This window comes from Pteronotus mesoamericanus, unplaced genomic scaffold (genome assembly GCF_021234165.1).
Source record: "Pteronotus mesoamericanus isolate MK-2021 breed Mesoamerican mustached bat unplaced genomic scaffold, CSHL_Meso_final scaffold_636, whole genome shotgun sequence".
NCBI lineage: Eukaryota > Metazoa > Chordata > Mammalia > Chiroptera > Mormoopidae > Pteronotus > Pteronotus mesoamericanus.
This window is the reverse complement of record NW_026555324.1, coordinates 1359016-1379363: the sequence shown is the minus strand read 5'-3', so window position 1 is coordinate 1379363 and position 20348 is coordinate 1359016. Positions and strand designations below refer to the sequence as shown.

At 44.2% G+C, this 20348-nt stretch overlaps 1 protein-coding gene across 1 annotated transcript in view; it reads left to right on the top strand.

Annotated features, from left to right (window-relative positions):
• Nucleotides 1-20348, top strand: part of CFAP92 (cilia and flagella associated protein 92 (putative)) — a 37304-nt gene that overhangs the window by 11748 nt on the left and 5208 nt on the right. Inside the window, exons 8-11 of the mRNA XM_054562132.1 lie at nt 2867-3051; nt 5450-6354; nt 15925-16119; nt 19155-19452. Of these exons, the coding sequence (XP_054418107.1) occupies nt 2867-3051; nt 5450-6354; nt 15925-16119; nt 19155-19452 (1583 nt within the window). The remainder of the gene's footprint in view (nt 1-2866; nt 3052-5449; nt 6355-15924; nt 16120-19154; nt 19453-20348) is intronic.

The window sequence follows — 20348 nt, the reverse complement described above, 5'->3', positions numbered from 1 at the left end:
TGCATTTTGAGGAAATTCTTTTCACTTTTTATTTTTCACTTTTAAATGGATTTATGAACATCAGCTCTCACGTCAGGTTGAGCCTGTCAGACTGACTACCTCAGCTTTCCCCTCTGTGTCCGAATCCTTTCTAGAGAAGTGATATCTCAGGGACTCTCTCTCCAGCTCTCGTACTGTGTTCTGGAAGGACCGGGTCACCACATGGTCGTCACATGCTTCTGCTTGGTGGAGACATCGGGGGACATGACTCACGGTCCTTGAGTCCCCAAGAGGAACCAGTGGTTCTCTGGGTGGCTGAGCTTGGGGTGACCTGCCTGACTCTGCTCGCTCAATTTGCTGTGAGAAAAACAAATTCATGTGAGCTTGGCCTGCCTCGTGTGGCGGTTTCCAGCAGAGTGACAGTAGCCAAGAGGGCCCTGTGCCTCCCCTGCCTCTCACCTGTGCTGTCATGATTGTGTAATGTGACAGTTATTACAAGAGCTTCGATAACAAATGGGCCAAATCTTGGCTCAACCAATTACCTGCAGGTTACCTGCTTTCTCTGAGTCTCAGATTCCTAATCTGTAAAATGGGAGTGATCATTCCTGCCGCCGAGGGCTGTGGTGAGGATTATCTGAGATGGTGTGTGTGAACTGCTTGCACACAGTAGGACCCAGAGAGATCGCTGGCGTAGAGGCGGCAGAGGCATCTGTCACCACACGGGGTGGCTGGATGCAGGCGGGTGGCCATCCAGCTAGGAGAACAGTGGGATAACCTCCCCTTTGCCCTCACATCATGGCTGACGGCGGTACACTGAGGATGCTCTGGCCCGCAGGCCAATTGTATGTTTGTCTTTGCTGTCATAGCGTAAGACGTATTTCCAAACCAGCATGATTATTTTTAGTAATTACCTTCAGTTTCAAAATAGCCCAAGATTTTGCATACCTTAGAGGTAAATACTGGCTAGCTGGTAACCCAGCAAGATTCTAGAAAGATTCTGTGTTTGAAATACACTCTTATTTTCATTGTATAATGGAGGGGCCAACCTTAGCCAAGCAGGACTGCTTTATACACTGGTTCCAACAGTAATTAGCCAAGAGACCTTGGACGATTACTTAACATGTCTGGGCCTCAGTTTCCCCTCTGTCTCAAAGCAGAGCTCACAGAAATCACACAGCGTTGTTTGAGGATTAAACACGTGGCACTAACACGTGTTCCAGTCTAGCAGTTGTAAGTGTGCAAACCACACAGCGTCCAGTCCCTGGACCTTTCCCCTTGTCCCGAGACAGTGGACCACAGCTCAGGCGCTTGTGCCCCGCAGGGGACATTTGGCAGTGGGTGGAGGCATTTTTGGTCATCACAAATGGGAGCCAGGTGCTGTTGGCATCTAGTGGGAACTTGCTAAATGTCCCCATAACAAAGAATTATCTGTCCCCAAATGTCTGTAGTACTGAGGCTGAAAAACCTTGCCCTAATTATGGTTGACACCCTCCTAAATTTCTGAATGATGATTTGACTACATATTTGTTCTGGAGATTTTTGCCTAAACTGGCCAATCTTCCATATGAAGAAGCTTACAGACTTCCAGAACCCAAACCATAATAAGTCACAGCCTTACTGAGTTGGCTCTGTTGAAGAGAATCACGGGGGAGCAGGGAGGGTTTTCCCAGGAGATGCTCGGTGCCCATGCAAACAGCTGCACACGCCGGCCTGCGACTGATTCGGAAGTGCCTGCTCTTTCTGAGCACAAGGGACTGGGTTTTTATGGGACCTAGAAATACATTTACAAGCATTTTGAAAAGAATAGAACTGATTTTTTAGCATATACTATGTGCTGGACAGTCTTCCTGGCACCTTCACATGCCCAACCCTTGGAAAGGTGGTGTCTGTGTCCGTTTTGCACATGGATAAATTGAGCTTCTAACTTGCTGTGGGTCATGTGACTGCTGACAGTCAGCCCTAGAACCTCCCTGCTTGCAAAACTGCAGCTTTTTGCATTTCTTTTCCCCCTCCACCAGTATGGTTCCAGCTGGTGAAATGAGTGGACACCTTTTATGAGAAAAGCATTCCCACAGCTACCTGTGGGCCACGCAGCCGCTCAATTCTGGTCACACTATTGCAAAACCAACATAGTGGGAGGTCTGCCATGCTTGATGTGGCTCAAATGCATCAGTTATGTTGTACCTCAATATGCTTTTCTCAGTAGACCACAGCCATTAAAGCGACACCAATGGACACCAATAAAGACGTTAGCCTGATTTGTTCTTGAATGTGTTTACTCTAAAATGATAGCCTGGAGCATAACTCTCCCACAGAGCTTTCTACAGTGATAGAGATATTCTGCATTGTCCAATCCAGTAGCTCATAGCCACACAAGGCTACTAAGCATGTGAGATGTGACTCATATGAAGAAAGAACTGCATCTTAAATTGTATTTAATTTTAGTTACTTAAAATTTCAGTAGCCGCATATAGCCAGTGGCTACTCCACTACACAGCACAAGTCTAGGATGGTGGGTCTAAGTCACCTGGGGAGCTTTCAAAAACCACAGTGTGAAGTCCAGTGTTCTGGGTGGCACCCAAGTATCTGTATTCCTTATTGTATCCTGTAGGTGATTCAGGAACTGCTTATCTTACAAGATGGTCATCAAGATTAAATTACAAAGATTAAATCCCCTTAGAGAATTTATGGAAACTTAATTAGAGAAACTGATGTATAACATGCTGCCTGCATGTGTTTCCCAATTCATTTTTTTTTTAAGATTTCCTTTTTGTTGTAATTTTATCATTGGCTCTTCTCGGCTTACTAGTCCCTCTGTGCTTGTCTTGGGAATGTCATGAGTAACCATCTCATGCTGTGTGTATCGTGTATCCCCTCCCCCACCCAGGATGCCAGACTGTTGTGAGTCGAAGCAGCGAAAGGTCTGCCAACATTCTAGATTGTATTTTGACTTTAAAACCAGAAGGTCCTATCATGACAGAGGAGCAAAAGCAGGACTTAAACCCCCTGATCATAAAGATCAAAAAAGCTTCCTGCCTCCCATCGCAACCCGTGCCCTTCCATGAACTAGAGGTAAGAATGACCCAGATAAACTGACGCAAGGGCTCCTTGTCCCAGCCAACGCCCCGCTGCGGGTCCTCTCGTATCCCCCCAGGGGCCCTACCGGAGATGTATAATCATCCCCGTTTCCCCGCTGAGGATCTCAGAGCAAGACATAAAAGAGGTCGGGCTTCTGGGATGAGGAGCTAGCACGTCTGGTGGTCTCCCACTGCCCCCAGGAGTCCCCGGCGACCCTCCCCTCAGCAGGAGCCCCAGGCTTCTTGTGGCGGAAGCAGGGCCCGCTCACGGTGAACAAGCCACATTGGGCACTGCTGTTTATCTTGGAAATGCCCTTTTCCCTCTCTTGGTGGGATCCCTGTCCCTGGATTCTGTGTCTTCCTGTTGCTTCGTTTGCGCTCTGGTTTTGCTGGAGCACATCCTCCTGTAGCTTCTTGAGAAAGGCTGAATGATGGGAGGAATAGTTGGGCATCTTCTGCCTGAGGATTCGTGTCTTTGATGTGTTCTTAAATTCCCTATCCTTATCTTTTTTAGATTTACCTTTCTGTTATTCTATTTGTACAATAATTGTCTTCTGAAACTCCAGTTAGGTGTATGTTAGATCTAATCTCATTCTCTTCCATTTCCTCTTCATCATTCCTTTATATTTTTATATCTTTGTCTTTTTTTGTGTAAACATGGGTAATCCATTCAGCTATATATTTCAGTTCACTAATTTTCTCTTCAATTTTTCACTTTTTAATTTATTTTTCAATTACAGTTGACATATAATATTATGTTAGTTTTAGATGGACAAAACAGTGATTAGACATTTGTATGCCTTATAAAATGATCGTGACCCAGTAAGTCTAGTACCCATCTGGCACCTTACATACTTACTACAACATTATTAACTGTATGTCCTGTGCTGTACTTTACATCCCATGGCTATTTCTATAACTGGCAATTTGAACTTCCTCATTCCTCTCACCTTGCTCACCCAGAAACCCAACCCCCTTCCCTCTGGCAACCCCCAGCTTTTTCTGTGTATCTATGAGTTTGTCTTGTTTGCACATTTATTTTGTTTTTTGGGATTTCACATATAAGTGAAATAATATGGTATTTATCTTTTTCTGCCTTACTTAGTATTTTACTTAACACAATACCCTCTAGGTTCATTCATCTTTTTGCAAATGGTAAGATTTTATTCTTCTTATGGCAGGAGTAATGTTCCATTACATATATGTACCATGTTTTCTTTATCCATTCATATATCAAAGGATGCTTAGGGTGCTTCCATATCTTGGCTATTATAAATAATGCTAAAATGAACATAGGGATGCCTATATTTTGATGTATAGATTTTCTTCAACTTCTGTCTACAGTGTATTACAGATTTCAGTATATGAGTCTTAACTTAAACATCTTCCATTTAATTTCTTAAGGATTTTATAAAAACTTATGCTATTGTAGGTAATGTTTAAATTTTTTAAATTATTCATTACTAGTAAATAGAATTCTAATAGATTTGACCTTCATGATTTTTAAGTTTTTAAAAACATAACAAATATATTTGTTTTATGCATCTATTTTAATACTTTAATGCCTTTGTGCATCTGGTTTTGCTAGTAGTCCCTTTTTCTCTTAGATGCTTTATGATTTTTACTTTGATCTCACATTCAATGAAACTTTCTCTGTGGAGTTCTTTGAGGCATAGGTTGAAAGTGGATTTCTCCAGAAAGCTTTCTTAGTAACTTCCCCCAGGTACCTGGGAGCACAACCAACCCAGGATTGTTTTAAAATAAAATTTCAGCACCAGCATAAAGTAACTAAGACAGTTGAAGTATGAATTTGGACCACAAACTTGTGCAATGGTTAGTTTTTGATCATAAAATCTTAGCACCATGATCCAGACATGCAGGGCTCCCTATTTTCAGCCCCGCCCCTCCTTCCATCTCATTTTCCATGCCCTCTTAAGCCCCAAACCTCTCTGAGTCTTTCCTCCCCTGTGGCAGCCTTCCACTTGGATGCTTACCATGGTAAAGGTGAGCCTATGCCAGTGGCCCCAGATGTATGCCTGGAAAATATGGTTCACTTGTGTCCCCCTTTTCTTTGCCTGGCCTTGGGCTAAGAGCAAGAAATATAGATGTGGAAAAGGCACATGCCCTGTCTTGATGGCACTCACGGTTTGGGAGGAAGACATCGTGACAAATATTTCTGAGCCCTTTTCTTGTGCCAGCCACCATCTTGATGTTTGGACATATGTCGCTCAGTCCTCTCTCATTGGCATGAGGAAACCCAGACTTCAGGGGCTGGGGGCGGTGCGGGTGGCCCTGGGATTGGAGCCCCCTGCAGGGGGAGGCTTCCTGCAGGGGAGGGACAGAGTGACTGCCACTGCAGCCCAGTGCCCTGATGTCTCCCTGCTCTCTCATAGAGGCTCTGCACCCCCGTGTACTGCAGGTACCAGTTTCACAAGACTCCGGTTCACCAGACTGAGGGGCAGCCTCATGGAAGCCATGTCTCCTTCCAGGACATCAATGTCATCTTCCTTGGGGCAATGCATCCCAATGACCTGAGGGAATACCTGGAGGGCCCTCCTATGGTGGTAGAAGTTCATGACCGGGACCGAAAGTCAGAGGAGTATTCCCGGAAGCCCACTCTGTTTGGGGAGGACCCTCTGGATTCATACATTAACTTTCAGGCTCTCATCTCTCCCAAAGAGACAAAGAACAATCCCTTTGAATCCCAAAACAAGATGTGGGACCCTTACGGAGTCGCCCAGGTCAGCTTTGCTGACCTCCTCCTCGGCCACAAGTACTTGAACTTGGCTGTCCCCATCCACAGCTGTGAGCCCAAGCACATACACCAGGGCCAGGACAGCAGAAGCAGGAAGGTCATGGGGTTTAGTGTCCCTACAGATGCCCTCCATCACGGCCCAATGCCCATGGGCAACTACCTAGAGGCCAACTCCCTGCTCAAGCTGCGAGTGGACATCACGGTGCCCCTCCGGGCCGTGGCAGAAGCTGCCAATCCAGACCTCGCAGGCACCCAGTTTGGCCGCATCATTTTCGTATTTGACTCCAGGAAGGCCTTCCTCCTGTACAGCCTGCTGCAGGACATCACCCTGATCAATGCCAAAGCCCTCGATCTGGACTCCTGCCCTATGTTGAGCATCCAGCAGATCCTGTCAGCCTTCAAGGTGCGGGCGAAGATCCAGGAGAGGCAGGACCTGGATGTGCTCACCGGCTTCCATCTGCTGGATGGGAAAGTCCACCTCCTCATTGTGGAAGGCGTGGCTGACCAAGGCTTGAAGCGGCTGTGGGAGAGCCACCAAAGCCGGTAGGTGGCATCGGGGGGCTGTGTGGAGAGATCTTTCAAAGCCAAGCTGACATTCCCTGTCCTGCTCCGTGAGAGGGATTCGTCCACTCATTTCCTCTTCGGGTTTATTATAAGGTGCTTCTCAGGGCTCAGGAGTTGGATTTTATAACGAAAAGAACTGCTTGCCTTTAGGTGAAGGAAGGACTATAGAGAAGGGGGTTCAGGACTACAGGCTTCTGAGGGGCCCAGTCGGTTAACAGGGAGCAGAAAGTTTTGTATGGTCCTGGTCCAAGTTTAGGGGGCCAGTAAACTGTGAAAGGGGGGAAAAAAAGAACGTGTTTTAGGGCTTTAAGGTAGACACCGCAAAGAAATAGATTTCAACTCCCCCAGGTGAGACATGACCTATTGTTTTGAATCTAGAGGGGCTGCCTAGGCTATAGAAAATGCCTCTTCCCTTCAGGAGCACCTGCTGGCCACTCAGCAGGGACATTGTAGAGGCAACTAAAGTGTCTGATTCTGAGCTGGGAAAAGTGACCCTTCATGGTCCTTCCATTCTTTAGTTTTGATGGCACAATGATTCTCTTTTCCTTTCATGATTTTCAAGTATCCCGGTTTGGATAACTACGACCTCCCTCCTTTAGTCTGCACGTCCCGTATTTGTCTTCAGAGCCCAGACACCCCGGAGCCCGGATGTTGGTAACAGCAGAAAGTTTGGAAGTTGAGTCTCTCTACCCAGCAGGGGAGTGCGTCCCTGCAGAGGCCCGTTTTGATGCACTGATGGGCCAAGAGACACCGGGGAGAAGCTGGCCTTATGGCTGGTTATCTGCCCAAGAGAACTGAAAACATATGTCCACACAAAAATATGCATGTAAATGTTTATAGCAGCATTATTTATAGTAATCAAACTGTGAAAACAACCCCTATGTCCATCAACCAATGAACAAAATGTGATATATCCATACAATGGAATGATATTCAACCATAAAAAAGGAATGAAGTACTGATCCACATACTTCAACATGGATGAAGCCTGAAAACATTATGCAAAGTAAAAGAAACAAGACATAAAAGGCCACATATTCTATGACATGTCTGCAATAGTCAAATCCCTGGAGCTAGAAGTAGATCAGTGGTTTCCAAGGTCTCAGGGGAGGCATGAGGGAGAAGTAGGGAGTGACTGCTAATAGTGCAGTTTCTTTTGGGGGTAATGAGAATATTCTGGAATTAGTGTTGATGGTTGCACAGCTCTGAGCATACTAAAAACCACTGAAGTGTATACTTTAAAAGGGTGAGCTTCATGATGTGTATTTGACCTTGCCCAAGAGAGATCAGACCTTTGCCCTTGCCTTCTGGAAGGTGATCTATGTTACGGATGTTGTTAAGGTTGGGAGGTGACCGCACCGGGTCTTAGGTGTAAGCAGCCTCACTCAATAGTCATTACGTGAAGTTTGGCTGTGCCAAAGAGACCAGCAGCGTGATTTAGGGTGGGAGCTTTGGATTGTGCCGTGTCGGTTGACCTGGAGACTGAGATTGCCTCATGGGCCATCAAGCAGTTAATCAGTCATGTCTCTGCAGCGGAGCCCCAATAAAATTCCATGACACCAGGCTTGGAGCAGTTACCCTGTGATATTGTCTCTCATCCATGTCATAAGGACAGCACATCCTGGCTTCATCGGGAAAGGCCAGCAGAAGCTTTGTGTTTGGAACCATCCCGGACCCTGCTCCATGTACCTCTTCCCTTGGCTGATTCTACTATGTATCCCTTTCTCTTCAAAAAGTGTGTGAGCATAACAAATTTCCGTGAATTCTTCTAGCAAACTGATGAACCTGAGTGTGCTTTAAGGAACCCCCAGAACTTGCCGTTGGCATCGGAAGTCAGGGCAGTTTAGGGGACTGCGCTTTCAAACTCTGCAGTTTAGCTAACTCAGGTCATGTGGTATGTGAATTATATCTCAGTGCAGAGTTTTTCCCAGTGGCAGAAATAACGTAGAATATGATCACTGACCCCCAGTTCAATTAAACTAAAAAATTTTTAAAAATCATTGATAAGAAAAAATTCAAATGCCTAAAACTTGACAGACACTTCCAGATAACCCATGGGTCAAAAGAGAAACTGTAATGGAAATTAAACATAGTGAAAATAGTAAACTATCTAAATTTGTGGGATGATAAAGCATTATTTAGAGGAAATTTTATAGTCTTAAATGCTTATATTTAAAAAGAAGACTGAAAATTACTGAGACATTTACTGTAAATCACTGAACTGTTGCAGACATTGAAATAAATGTTTTAAACTATGTTTTTTAGGTTTAAAATTTATTAGAAATTTTCAGGTTACATAGTTTCATGAGGTTTCTCAATACAAAAATTCATGTATTACTCTACTGAATTTCTAAGTACCATGTACACTAAAAAAATTTTAAAGAGAAAATTTAAAAGTATCGTAAAATATGACATTATAGGAATAAATTTGACAAAAAGGAACAAAAAGCCTCTGCCATGGATATTATGGAACTTTAGAAACATTAAAAAATACTGACATAAGCAAAGGGAGTTGCCATGTTCAGGGGTTGGAACATTCGACATTGTAAACGTGTCCATTTTTCCCAGTTGGACATATAGAATCGATGCAATTTCAATTTTAAAATAACTTTTTATAAAAAGTGTGGAACTTGAGAAGCTGATTTTTAAATATGCATCAGCATGCAGATGTGTAAAATAAAGACATTTTTCAATAAGCACAAAATGGGAGAACTTGCTCTACTCGACTTCAAGTCTGATTATGAAAGTATAACAATTAAGACTGTACGGTATCAGATCAGGGACAAAAAAGCAGATATATGGAATATAACAGAAAATACCAAAATAGACATACATGCAAATGGTCACTTGACATATGACATTTGTAATATTGCAAAATAAGAGGTAAATGAATATACTAAAACCACTAAATTATACACATTTTAAATTTTCCATTTATTTATTATTAACTTTTTTATTTTTCAACTACAGTTGACATTTAATATTATATTAGTTTCAGGTGTACAGCGTAATGTTTAGACATTTATACACTTTACAAAGTCAATCCCCTACTAATTAGAGAATCTACCTGATACAATACATAGTTATTACAATATTGTTGACTATATTCTCTACCCTGTATTTGTAACGGCCAATTTGTTCTTCTTAATCTCTTTCACCATCTCCCTAATGCCCCTCCCTTCTGGCAACCATCCGTTTGTTCTCAATATTTATGAGTTTCTTTCTGTTTTATTTGTTCATTTATTTTGTTCTTTAGATTCCACATGTAAGTGAAATCTTTGTCTTTCTATGTCTGACTTGTTTCATGGAGCATAATATCCTCTATGTTTACCTGTGTTGTCACCAATGGTGAGATTTCATTCCTTTTTATGGCCAAGTAATATGCCATTGTGTATATGTACCACATATTTTTTATCCAGTCATCTGTCAATAGATGCTTAGGTTGATTCCATATCTTAGCAATTATAAACAAAGCTTCAATGAACATAGGGAAGCATATGTCTTTTTGAACTAATGTTTTGGATTTTTTTTTAATTTAATTTATTGGGGTGACATTGGTTAATAAAATTACAAAGGTTTTCAGGTATACAATTTCATAACACATCATCTGTATATTATATTGTGTGTTCACTGCCCCAGGTCAAGTCTCCCTCTATCACCATTTACCCCCTCTTTATCCTGTTCTACCTTGCCCCACCCACTTTGCCTCTGGTAATCACCATATTTTTGCCTAATCCCTTCACCTTTTTCAAACCCAGCTTTCTATTCTGTTTTATACCAATACCACACTGTTTTGATTACTATAGTTTTATAGTACTGTTTGAAATCAGAGAGCATAATTTCCCTAACGTTGTTGTTATTTCTCAAAATTGCTTTGGTTATTTGAGGTTGTGAGGGTTCCATACAAATTTTAGAATTATTTGTTCTATTTCTGTGAAAAATGCCATTGGAATTTTGATAGGGATTGCGCAAATCTGTAGAGTGGGTAGTGTAGACATTTTAACAATATTGATTTTTTCAATCCCTGAGCATGGAATATCTTTCCATGATTTTCAATTTATTTGATTGATATCTTATACTTTTCATGGTACAAATCTTTCACCTCCTTGGTTAAATTTATTCCTAGTTTTACTCTTTTTGATGCAACTGAATATGGAATAGTTTTTTCAATTCTCCTCTCTAATAATTCATTATTAGTGCATAGAATGGTATCCTTCAACTTTTCTGAATTTATTTATTATATTTAACTGTTCTTAGTGGATTTTTTAGGGCTTTCTATGTAAAATATCATGTCTGAGGATAGTGACAGTTTTACTTCTTTCTTTACAATTTGGGTGACTTTTATTTCTCTTTCTTTCTTTCTTTCTTTTAACCAATTGTTCTGGCTAGAGCTTCCAATGTTATGTTGAATAAAAGTGGTGAGAGTGGGTATCCTTGTCCTGTTTCTGATCTTAAAAAAAAAACCAAAAAACTTCTATGTTCACCATTGAGTGAAATGTTAGCTATAGGCTTGTCATGTATGACCTTTGTTATGTTGAGATACATTCTTCTATAGCCATTTTGTTGAGAGTTTTATTATAAATGGATTTTGAATTTTGTTATATGCTTCTTCTGCATTCATTGAAATGATCATATGATTTTTATCTTTTATTTTGTTAAGATGGTGTATCCCATTGATTTGCAGATGTAGAACGATCCTTGCATCCCTGGAATAAATACCATTTGATGATGGTTTACGATCCTTTTAATGCATTGTTTACTAAGTTTGGTTTGCTAATATTTCTTGAGTATTTTTATGTTCATCAGGGATATTGGCCTGTCATTTTCCTTTCTTGTCATGTCCTGATCTGGTTTTGCCATCAGGGTAGTGATGGCCTCATAAGTTGAATTTGGAAGTGTTGTTCCCTAACTCCTAGTTTTTGGAAGAGTTTGGGAAGGATTGGAATTAATTATTCTTTGAATGTTTGGTAGAATTCATCTGTAAAGCTATGTGGTCCTGGACTTTTGTTTGTTGCGGGGTTTTTCATTACTGACTCAATGTATTATTAGTAATCAGCTTGTTCAGATTTTGTATTTCTCCATGATTCAGTCTCGCTAGGTTATGTTTCTAGAAATTTATCTATTTTCCCAAGTTGTCTAATTTGTTGGTGCATAATTGTTCATAGTCTGTTATAATCTTTTGCATTTCTGTTGTAATGTCTCTTGTCTCATTTCTGATTTTATTTATTTGACTCTCTTTTTCTTGGTGAGTCTAGCTAAAGTTTTGTGAATTTTGATTATCTTTTCAGAGAACCATCTCTTAGGTTCATTGATCTTTTCTAATTTTTTTTTTTTTTAGTCTCTATTTCACTTACTTTTGCTTTGATCTTTCTTACAAGCATAGTTCGGAGATATTGTGCGTTTGGTGGGTTTGGTTCCAGACCACCACAATACAGTGAAATATCTCAGTAAAACAAATTACATAAAATTTTTGGTGTTCTAGTGCATATTAATGTAATGTTTACTAACGTAATCTTTACCATATATGTAGTTTATTAAGTGTACAATTGCATTATGTCTAAAAATATGTATATAATTGTAAAAGCTTTTATTGCCAGAAAATTCGAATCCTATTCTAGTCTTCAGCAAGACAATATTTTTGCGGGTAGAGGGTCTTACCTCAATGTCAACATAAATTATATATAAAGTGCAATAAGGCAAATACAATACAATAAGATATGCCTTCTGCTAACTTTGGGCTTTGTTCATTTTCTTTTTCCACGGGTGTCAAGTTAGGTTTGACATTTTTCTTGTTTCTCAAGTTAGGCATTTATCATCATGCCCTTCTCTCAAAGAACTGCTATTGCTGCATCTTACGAGTTTTAGTACGCTGTGTTTCCATTTTCAATTCCTCTCGAGGTATTTTTTATTACTTTTTTGGTTTTTTCATTGACCCACTGGTTATTCAGTTGTATGTCATTTAATCTCCACATATTTGTGAATTTCCCAGTTTCCTTCTTGTAACTGATTTCTAGTTTAATATCGTTGTGGTTGGAAAAGATGCTTGATTTTATTTCAGTCCTCTTAAATTTATTGACTTGTTTTGTGAGCTAACATATGATCTGTCCTGGAGAATGTTCCATGTGCACTTGGGAATAATCTTCTTCTATTGATTTTATATATTTCTATATTGATTTTCCATCTGGAGGACCTATCCATTGATGTATGGGGGTGTTAAAGTTCCCTCCTATTATATTGCTGTCAGTGTCTTCCTTTCTGAGAAAGGCTGGGGGTGTGTTTCAGCTCTGCTGTGTGTGCAGCGCCCTGGGAATGGCAGTCTGCCAAGAACTGTCTCTCTCACCATTAAAGCCCATGGGGTCCAGGAGTGCAAGCTCCGCTGGCCTCCAGAGCCAAACAATCCAGGGATGGCAGCTGCGAAACCGGGATCACCAGGCTGAAAATCTGGGGCACCAGCCACTCGTAGAAAAGCCTGAGGTTCTAGATTAGAGCAAATGGAGAACATAAAGATGGAGCCTGCTGGCTGGAGCAAGGCAGAGGGGAAGTGCGGAGATGGCACCCAACAAAAAAGAGGAAAAAAAGGAAAAAATGAGGGGAAAAAGGTGGTACCTGCCGGTTTTAAGAAGGCAGAAGGAGAGCAGGAAGATGGTACCCCCCCAGCCTCTGTCTCTGGAAAGTATCCCCGCAGACCCCTGCTTTAAAATGAGCAAATGAGTCTATTTCACATAAAGTCTGGGCACTTCTCAAAATGCTGCCTCTGTGCTGGGCCCTGGGCAACTGAGTCTGGGTACTGGCCCTTAAAGAGCCATTTCTCAGTTTGTCACAGCCCCACCGATCTCGTGGAGTGAGTCCCACTAGTTTTCAAAGCTAGGTGTTTTGAGGGCCCATCTCTTAGGTGCTGGCCTGAGAAGCTGGGGTGTCCAGTGTGGAAAAGGAACCCTTCCCCCCTCAGGGCAAAGTTTCAGGCCATTTTGAATTTCCTTCCGATTGTGGGTCATTGTGCCAGGTGTGGGGTTTATGGTGAGATTGTACCAACTTTTTCTACTTCGACGTGGCTTTTTTCTTGTTTGCTCTATATGAAGAGGTCATTCTGCTAGTTTTTAGGGTTGTTTTTTTTTTTCTCGGAGAAAACCATTCCACATGTAGCTATAGATTTATTGTGTCTGCAGAATGAGGTGAGTCTAGGATCTTCCTGCATTGCCATCTTCAGCAGGAACCTAAGTTTTGGTTGTTCTGTTTTAGTTTTAGGGTTATTTTTTTTCCCAATGCACATCCAATTACTAAAACACCATTAGTTGAAAATAGTATCTTTCTTTATGGAAATGCTTTTGCATTTTTACTAAGAATCAACGGGTCATAAATGTGTGGATGTATTTCTGGGTTCTCTATTTTATTCCATTGATCTATGCATCTATCCCTTAACCAATACCACACAGTCTTGATTGCTGTAGCTACATAATGAGTCAAGTAGAGAGATTCCTTCCCCTTTATTCTTTTTTCAAAATTATTTCAGCTATTCTGGTTTCTTTGCCTTTTCATATAAATTTTACAATAAGCTGTCTATATTTATAAAAAGTCTTACTAGCATGTTGATAAGAATTGTGCTAAACCTACATATCACTTGGGGGAGAATTGATATTGCTATGTCAAGCCTTCAATGAATATGGTATGTTTCTCCATTTATTTAGATGTTTAATTTCTCTCATCAGCATTTTGCAGTTTCCAACATGTTTTGATAGATTTATATCTAATTCTTTATTTTTTGAGTTATTTTAAAATGGTATGGTATTTTTAATTTCAGTTTCCAAGTGTTTATTGGAATAGCTTGCATATAGAAATACGATTGATTTTTCTTCTTTAAGATTTTATTTATTTATTTTTAGAGAGAGGGGAAGGGAGGGAAAAAGAGAAGGAGAGAAACATCAGTATGTGAGAGATACAATGATCAGTTGCCTCTCACATGAAACAGTGACCTTTCAGTTCGCAGGCCGGCACTCAGTCCACTGAGCCACACCAGCCAGGGCGATTTTTCTTTGTTGATCCTGAAGCCTTGCTAAACTTGTTGGTTTGAGGAGTGTTTGTTTGTTTGTTTGTTTTTGGTAGATTCCTTGGGATTTTCTACATAGCCCACAATATCATCAGCAGATAGGGATAGTTTAGTTTCTTCCTTTCTACACTGCGTGTCTTTACGTCCTTAGTGTGCTGGCTAGGACTTGCAGTATTGTTTTATGTCAGAGTTGGGACTTCCTTGCCTTGCTTCTGATCATTGGAGGAAGGCATTAGGTCTCTCTCCATTACATATTGTGTTTGATGTAGGGTTTTGTAGATGTCTTTTGCCAATTTGGGAAAGTTCTACTCTGTTCTAAATTCACTGATGGTTTCCTAATTTGCTGACTTGTGTAATTTATAAAAATCAATTCCAGGTCGATTAAAAATCTATTTGAAATAATCAGAGGCAGAATAGGTCACCAAAATGTTATAAAGAAGTCCCGTGTACCCAACATCCCACTTCCCCCAATGGTGATAGCTGACATAAAGTGTCCTATTGGCAGACACAGTGCAATTAATAGACTACAACTACCTGGTCTTATTCATAGTTCACCAGAAAAATTTATTTATGAAAATAGTACTATAATGGTTTAAATGATAATAAAGGAGAACATATGCATGACCTCAGAATAAAGATAGATTGTTTGAATAAGACAGAAGTACAAAGAATAAAGGAAAATAGCCCTGGCTGGTGTGGCTCAGTTGTCTGGAGCATCGTCCCATAGGCTGAAGGGTCATAGGTTCCCTTTCCAGTCAGGGCACATCCCCAGGTTGTGTGTTCAATCCCCAGCAGGGGCACATATGAGGAGGTAACCGACTGATGTTTTTCTCTCACATTGAAGTTTCTCCCCCTCCCCCACTTTTTTCTCTAAAAGCAATGAAAAAAAAAAGTCCTTGGGTGAGGATAAAAAAGAAAGAAAGGAAAATAATGATAAATTTGTCTACATTAAAATTAATAACTTCTGTTCATCCAGAGGCACCCTAATAATTATGGAAACACAAGCCACAAGTAGAGAAAAAAATATTTTTCAATGTGTGGAGCTAGTATGTTAAACATATAAAATGCCTGTGAATCAATAAAAAAAAACACACAATAAAAATATTCCAATGGAAGAACGGGCAAAATACTAGAACACATACTTCACAAGAGAAGAAACCCCATGGGAAAAACACACACACAGACCCACCAGCAGCACACGCAGGATAGATGTAGACTTCACCAGGTTCAACAAGGTGCGGGAACAAAGCGTGCCGCGCGCAGGGTGGCATAGCAGGGCATGCTTAGAACCCGCCAGGCTGGCGTGGTGAGGGCAGGGCAGAGGATGAGGCAGGGGCAGTGGGACGCAAGCAACGCGAGGCAGGTTTCAGCATTTTCACCGCCAATCTCCCCTTCAAGGTTTTAAACAAAGAAAAAATAAATAAATGTCAGCCAGAGCAAAGCAGCAGCATTCCAGGAGCCTGCGGAGCGGTGCTAAGGTCCTGTCCTGTGGCCTCCTCTTGCAGAATTACCAAATCGGAGCACGGGAAACACAAGGTGCTCTACAACTCGCAGCTGCTGTTTCAGCACCGCCTCTACGCAGACCTGGAGACCATCCTGTACCACGTGCACCTCTTCAAGCCAGTGCCGCAGCTCATGAAGCACCTGGCGCTCTACCTCCGCAACACCATGATGCAGAAGGCCTTCCAGGCCCTGACCAGGTATGCACCGCAGCCTGCTGCAGGGATGGCGGCGACCAGGGGCAGTGCGTGACCCTTAGAGGTGCAGTTATCATTATTTATGTCCAAAGAAGCTGAGCCAGGGGCGGCCTGCAGTTCCAAGGAACCCCGAGCCTGTGTCGTTTCCACTGTTACACACAGTCTCCCAAGAGAGTTTCAGAAACATTGGTGGAATGAAGACAGTTTTTTCAAAGACATATCACATGAACCTACCTTCTGTACTTGGAGAATATCCTAGAATAGCCTGAGAGATGAAGAAGTGGTTAAGACCCATTTTTCCAGTGAGCAACGGGGAACCGCCAGATCCACCGGGCCAAGGGCAGCTTTTTCTCTCAACCAAATGTTTGCTTTTCTGTCTGCTTCTTCCCTGATCCCCGTTCCACCCTCCCTCCCTATTCCTCAGAAAGCCATTCTTCAGAGATCTGATCTTCCAGTACTTGCACCCCTTTGCCTGTGCTGATCCTTCTGCTCCTAGGCTGGTGGCCTCCCCGGCCTTCAGTGGCGGGCACTTGCCCGCCCTGGGAAGCTGGGTGCGCGGCCTGCTGGGTTGCACGGCTCACGCTTGCCGGCAGAGCTCCTCATTAGTGTATAGAATGGCCCCGTCTCGTGCCTGCTCTTGGAGGAGAGCTGAGAGAAGCAGGTCCTGCTTAGAAGGGGAGACTGACAATGAAGAGTGCAGTGGGGGGCACCTGAGCCCTGGGTATGCCGCAGCCGCAGGGCCCGGGCCAGGCTCTGCGCCAGGGAGGTGGCGCAGTGTGGGCACTGGGCGAGGGCTGGGTCCAGCCGGGTCTGGGCGTTCGGCGGCTCTGCCACCCAGCATGGAGGCTGGCAGGGCAGTGCTGCCAGTGGGGGACGTTATGGGTCGCCGGCAGGGGCGAGCAGCCGGGGACCACACCGCCCGGGTCTAAGGGGCGGCCGAGGCACTGACAGAGGAGGAGGCACAGCAGTCAGGAAGGCTGGGCAGCCTGGTCCCCACCCCCTCCAGACACCTGCTGGGTGAGGGAGAGGGTTTGCTGTTGCTTTAGGACTCAGGTGCCTCCCTGAGCCTCTGCCAGGCAGAACGGGGCCTGCAGTGGTCGTCGGGTGGGGGCATCCGCATGGACCCATGGCCGCAGGGGGAGCAGTCCTGGGCGCACGGTGCCTTCCGGACCCCTGCCCAGCAGCCCCGGAGCTTTATCTGTGAGCCCCCGCCCCACCGAGTGCACAGGGCGCACACTGCCCATCCCATAGCTGTCGCTTTCACTTACCTTTTACTCTACAGATTTATAGAAAAATCACAATTTTATGGGCTTACAACTACAACCCAGACAGAAAACATGAACGCACACATTCTGTTCTAGAAACAGGTTAAAAACTTTAAAAAATAAGTAACTTTGCCCTTACCACCTACTCTTACTAAATAGAGGAAGCTTGTTCTTTTGTGTGACCGATGGTTTGTTTTACGGCGGGCGTTCTTCAGGCGGGTGCGTGGGAGAGCGCAGCAAAGGTCTCCCGCAGCAAAACTGAGGAAAAGCTGGCTAATAATAGTGATGTGACAGGAGCACCGCGTTTGATTTCCAGGCTTTCACGTCTCAAGACGCTCAATTCTAAATGAGCAATTTTATGAATCTTATTTAACATCTTAAAAATTAAGGTTCTATGAACATAGGTAAAATACAAAGATGAATACTTACCAGCAGTGGGAAATAATGGAGAGAATTATACCATAAAACCTCTAAGTGTACAGCTATGAATGTACTTAAATTTAGGGTAAGAGGTTTGCTTGACGCCCTGAGCATAGCCTGGATTCCTCCTCTAGTTGTAGAAGAGTTAAGAGTTGCAGTATTATCTGAGATTCCTCTCATGTGCTGGTGGGTTTAGTCATTTATTCATTCATTCAACCAATTTTAATTAAGTATATTGTATGAGCTGCCCCCACTTCCCCTCTGCTGAGGTAGGGGCGGGGGAGGCCCAAACGACAGCGCCTGGCACGAAGGTGTCCCAGAGTAAGGCCTGCGCCGCCAGGCCAGCGGAGCCCCCAGCGGGACCTCCGAGCCCGGGGGCCGGGGCAGGCGGAGCAGGACACAACAGGAGGCGGCCCTGCGCCGCCCACCGCCCAGGAGCCGGCGATGGGAGGTGCCGCCCCGACCCAGGGGACCTACCCAGGCTTCAGGAGGACTCCGCCCGCCCACAGAGCTGGCTGCGCCTGGAAGCTGGATTTGCCGAATCTCCTTGCACAGCGACGTGAGGCGCACAGGCGTGCGGTGACCAGCCTGGCCCCGAGGGCACACACCGTGCCTCGGTGTGTGGTAGACGCATCACCGCGCGCACCCCACCGAGGGTCGCACCTGCGGGGATGATGGCAGGAAATCCCACCTGGGCTGCGAGTGCCAGGCTGTCGCGGTTCACCATGTTGAGGGGCACAAATGCAGTCCCCTTGTCACATGGTTCCAGGTGAGAGGACAGGAATGTGCAGGAGCCCCATGGAGGAGACAGATGGCGGTGCCTCTACTGTTAGGCAGCCCAGGGCTGCAGTGACAGGGGAGACCCCGGGCCGGGCGCTCACCAGAAGCTGAACGGAAGCTCTTCTCTGGGAGGCAGGACCCTTCTGCCGGGGCCCCGCTCTCTCTCCCTCAGCTGCCGCGCCCCAGCTGGGTCCAGGTTGCTCCCTAGAGGAAGGTGAGCACAGAACCCCGTATCCATTGAGTCCCATTTTCTATGGTATCCCCCAGCTCCTCACTGCCTGGGCCCGAGCTGTCCCCGCAGAGAAAGGGTGGCAGTGTTCCCCAGGCTGGGAGGCAGCCGCCCCAGGTTTACCTCCTGCAGCCCCGCTAAGAGCCCTTTCCTGCAGCGGAGATGACAAGGAAGGACAGATGGGAGCGGGCATCTCTCAAACGCTTTCCTTCTCCTTCCTGTAAACGCGTGTTTACCAGCTAATCAACCTCCCTGAGTTTTCATTTCCTCTTGTAGAATGGGGATGGCTTGACCTATTTTGCAAGGTAGGCGAGGCTGAGTAGGGTGGCCCTTGTGTGTTGCAGGATCTTCTACATCTGCCATTACAGCGCCAGCCTCAGGGAGGTGGTCACGAGAGACCTGCTGCCTTCCTCTGCCATGATCAAACACTTGAGCCACGAGTTTGGGTTGCCCTTTTCACCAGAAGAACTCACAGACAGAACATTTATGGCCGTCCCACATCATCCCGCCCCCAATCTTGAGGACTTTCGAAGCCGGCATTCCACCCTCACTTATGAAATCCTTGCCCACCAGGAGAAGTACCTGCAGTGGCGGAACACTGTGCTGTTGAAGAATAAAGGCCAGAAGCGCAGTCTGATCCAGGTGGCACTCTGTCCTCTCTGGGGTTAGGGGTCCCAGGCCTTTGCCCCACCTGGGCTGCCCAGTCGTGCGAGGCGATAGAGAGCAGATGGCCGGATCTCAAATGGGGCATCCGCCTCTGGCCTGTTCCCGCTCTCCTGCCCTGGGAGCCAGAAGCACTGGGTGCAGGGCTGAACCACACCAAAAGCCCTCACTCATAGCCCTCACATGCCCCATCCCCCTGCAAGGGGACTGTATCATCTTTGGCCCCGGGGTTCATCTTTGAGGAAGAACTCTCACATGTGCGTGTGTGTGAGTGTGTAACATCTTACTTAAGCTGCTAAGGGCATGGATGTTACCACATGTCCCAGCAACACAAGAGGTAAACTAAATCTGCATGTGAACATGTTAAAGGAAGAGAATAAGAGACTAAGAAGCTGGTGAGGAGATGGAAGGCTGGGTACTATGTGGCCTGAATGGCCAGCAAGAACTACCTTCACCCCATATCAACCGAAAAGACAAAAACACCAACATCCAAAGTGTGACTTCAGGCTGCCCACTCATGCTCTGTCTGTATGAAGCCTCCTATCCTACTCCCATCCCGATCTTTAGTGTAAAAAAAAAAAAAAAAAAGTGCCGTAAGGCCTTCAGAAGTGTGTGAGCTTTGCGGGTGTGTTCTTTATGTTACTCTCGAGGTTAATCTCTGTTGTTGCAAATGGTGAGATTTCATTCTTTTTTATGGCCGAGGACTATTCCACTGTATATATGTACTGCTTCTTTTTTGCCCACTCATCTGTTGATGGGCACATGGTTGTTTCCATGCCTTGGCTACGGTAAGTAAAGCTGCAATGAACATAGGAGTGCATTTATCTTTTTAAGTTAGTGTTTTGGCTCTCTTTAGATGAATATCCAGAGGGAGA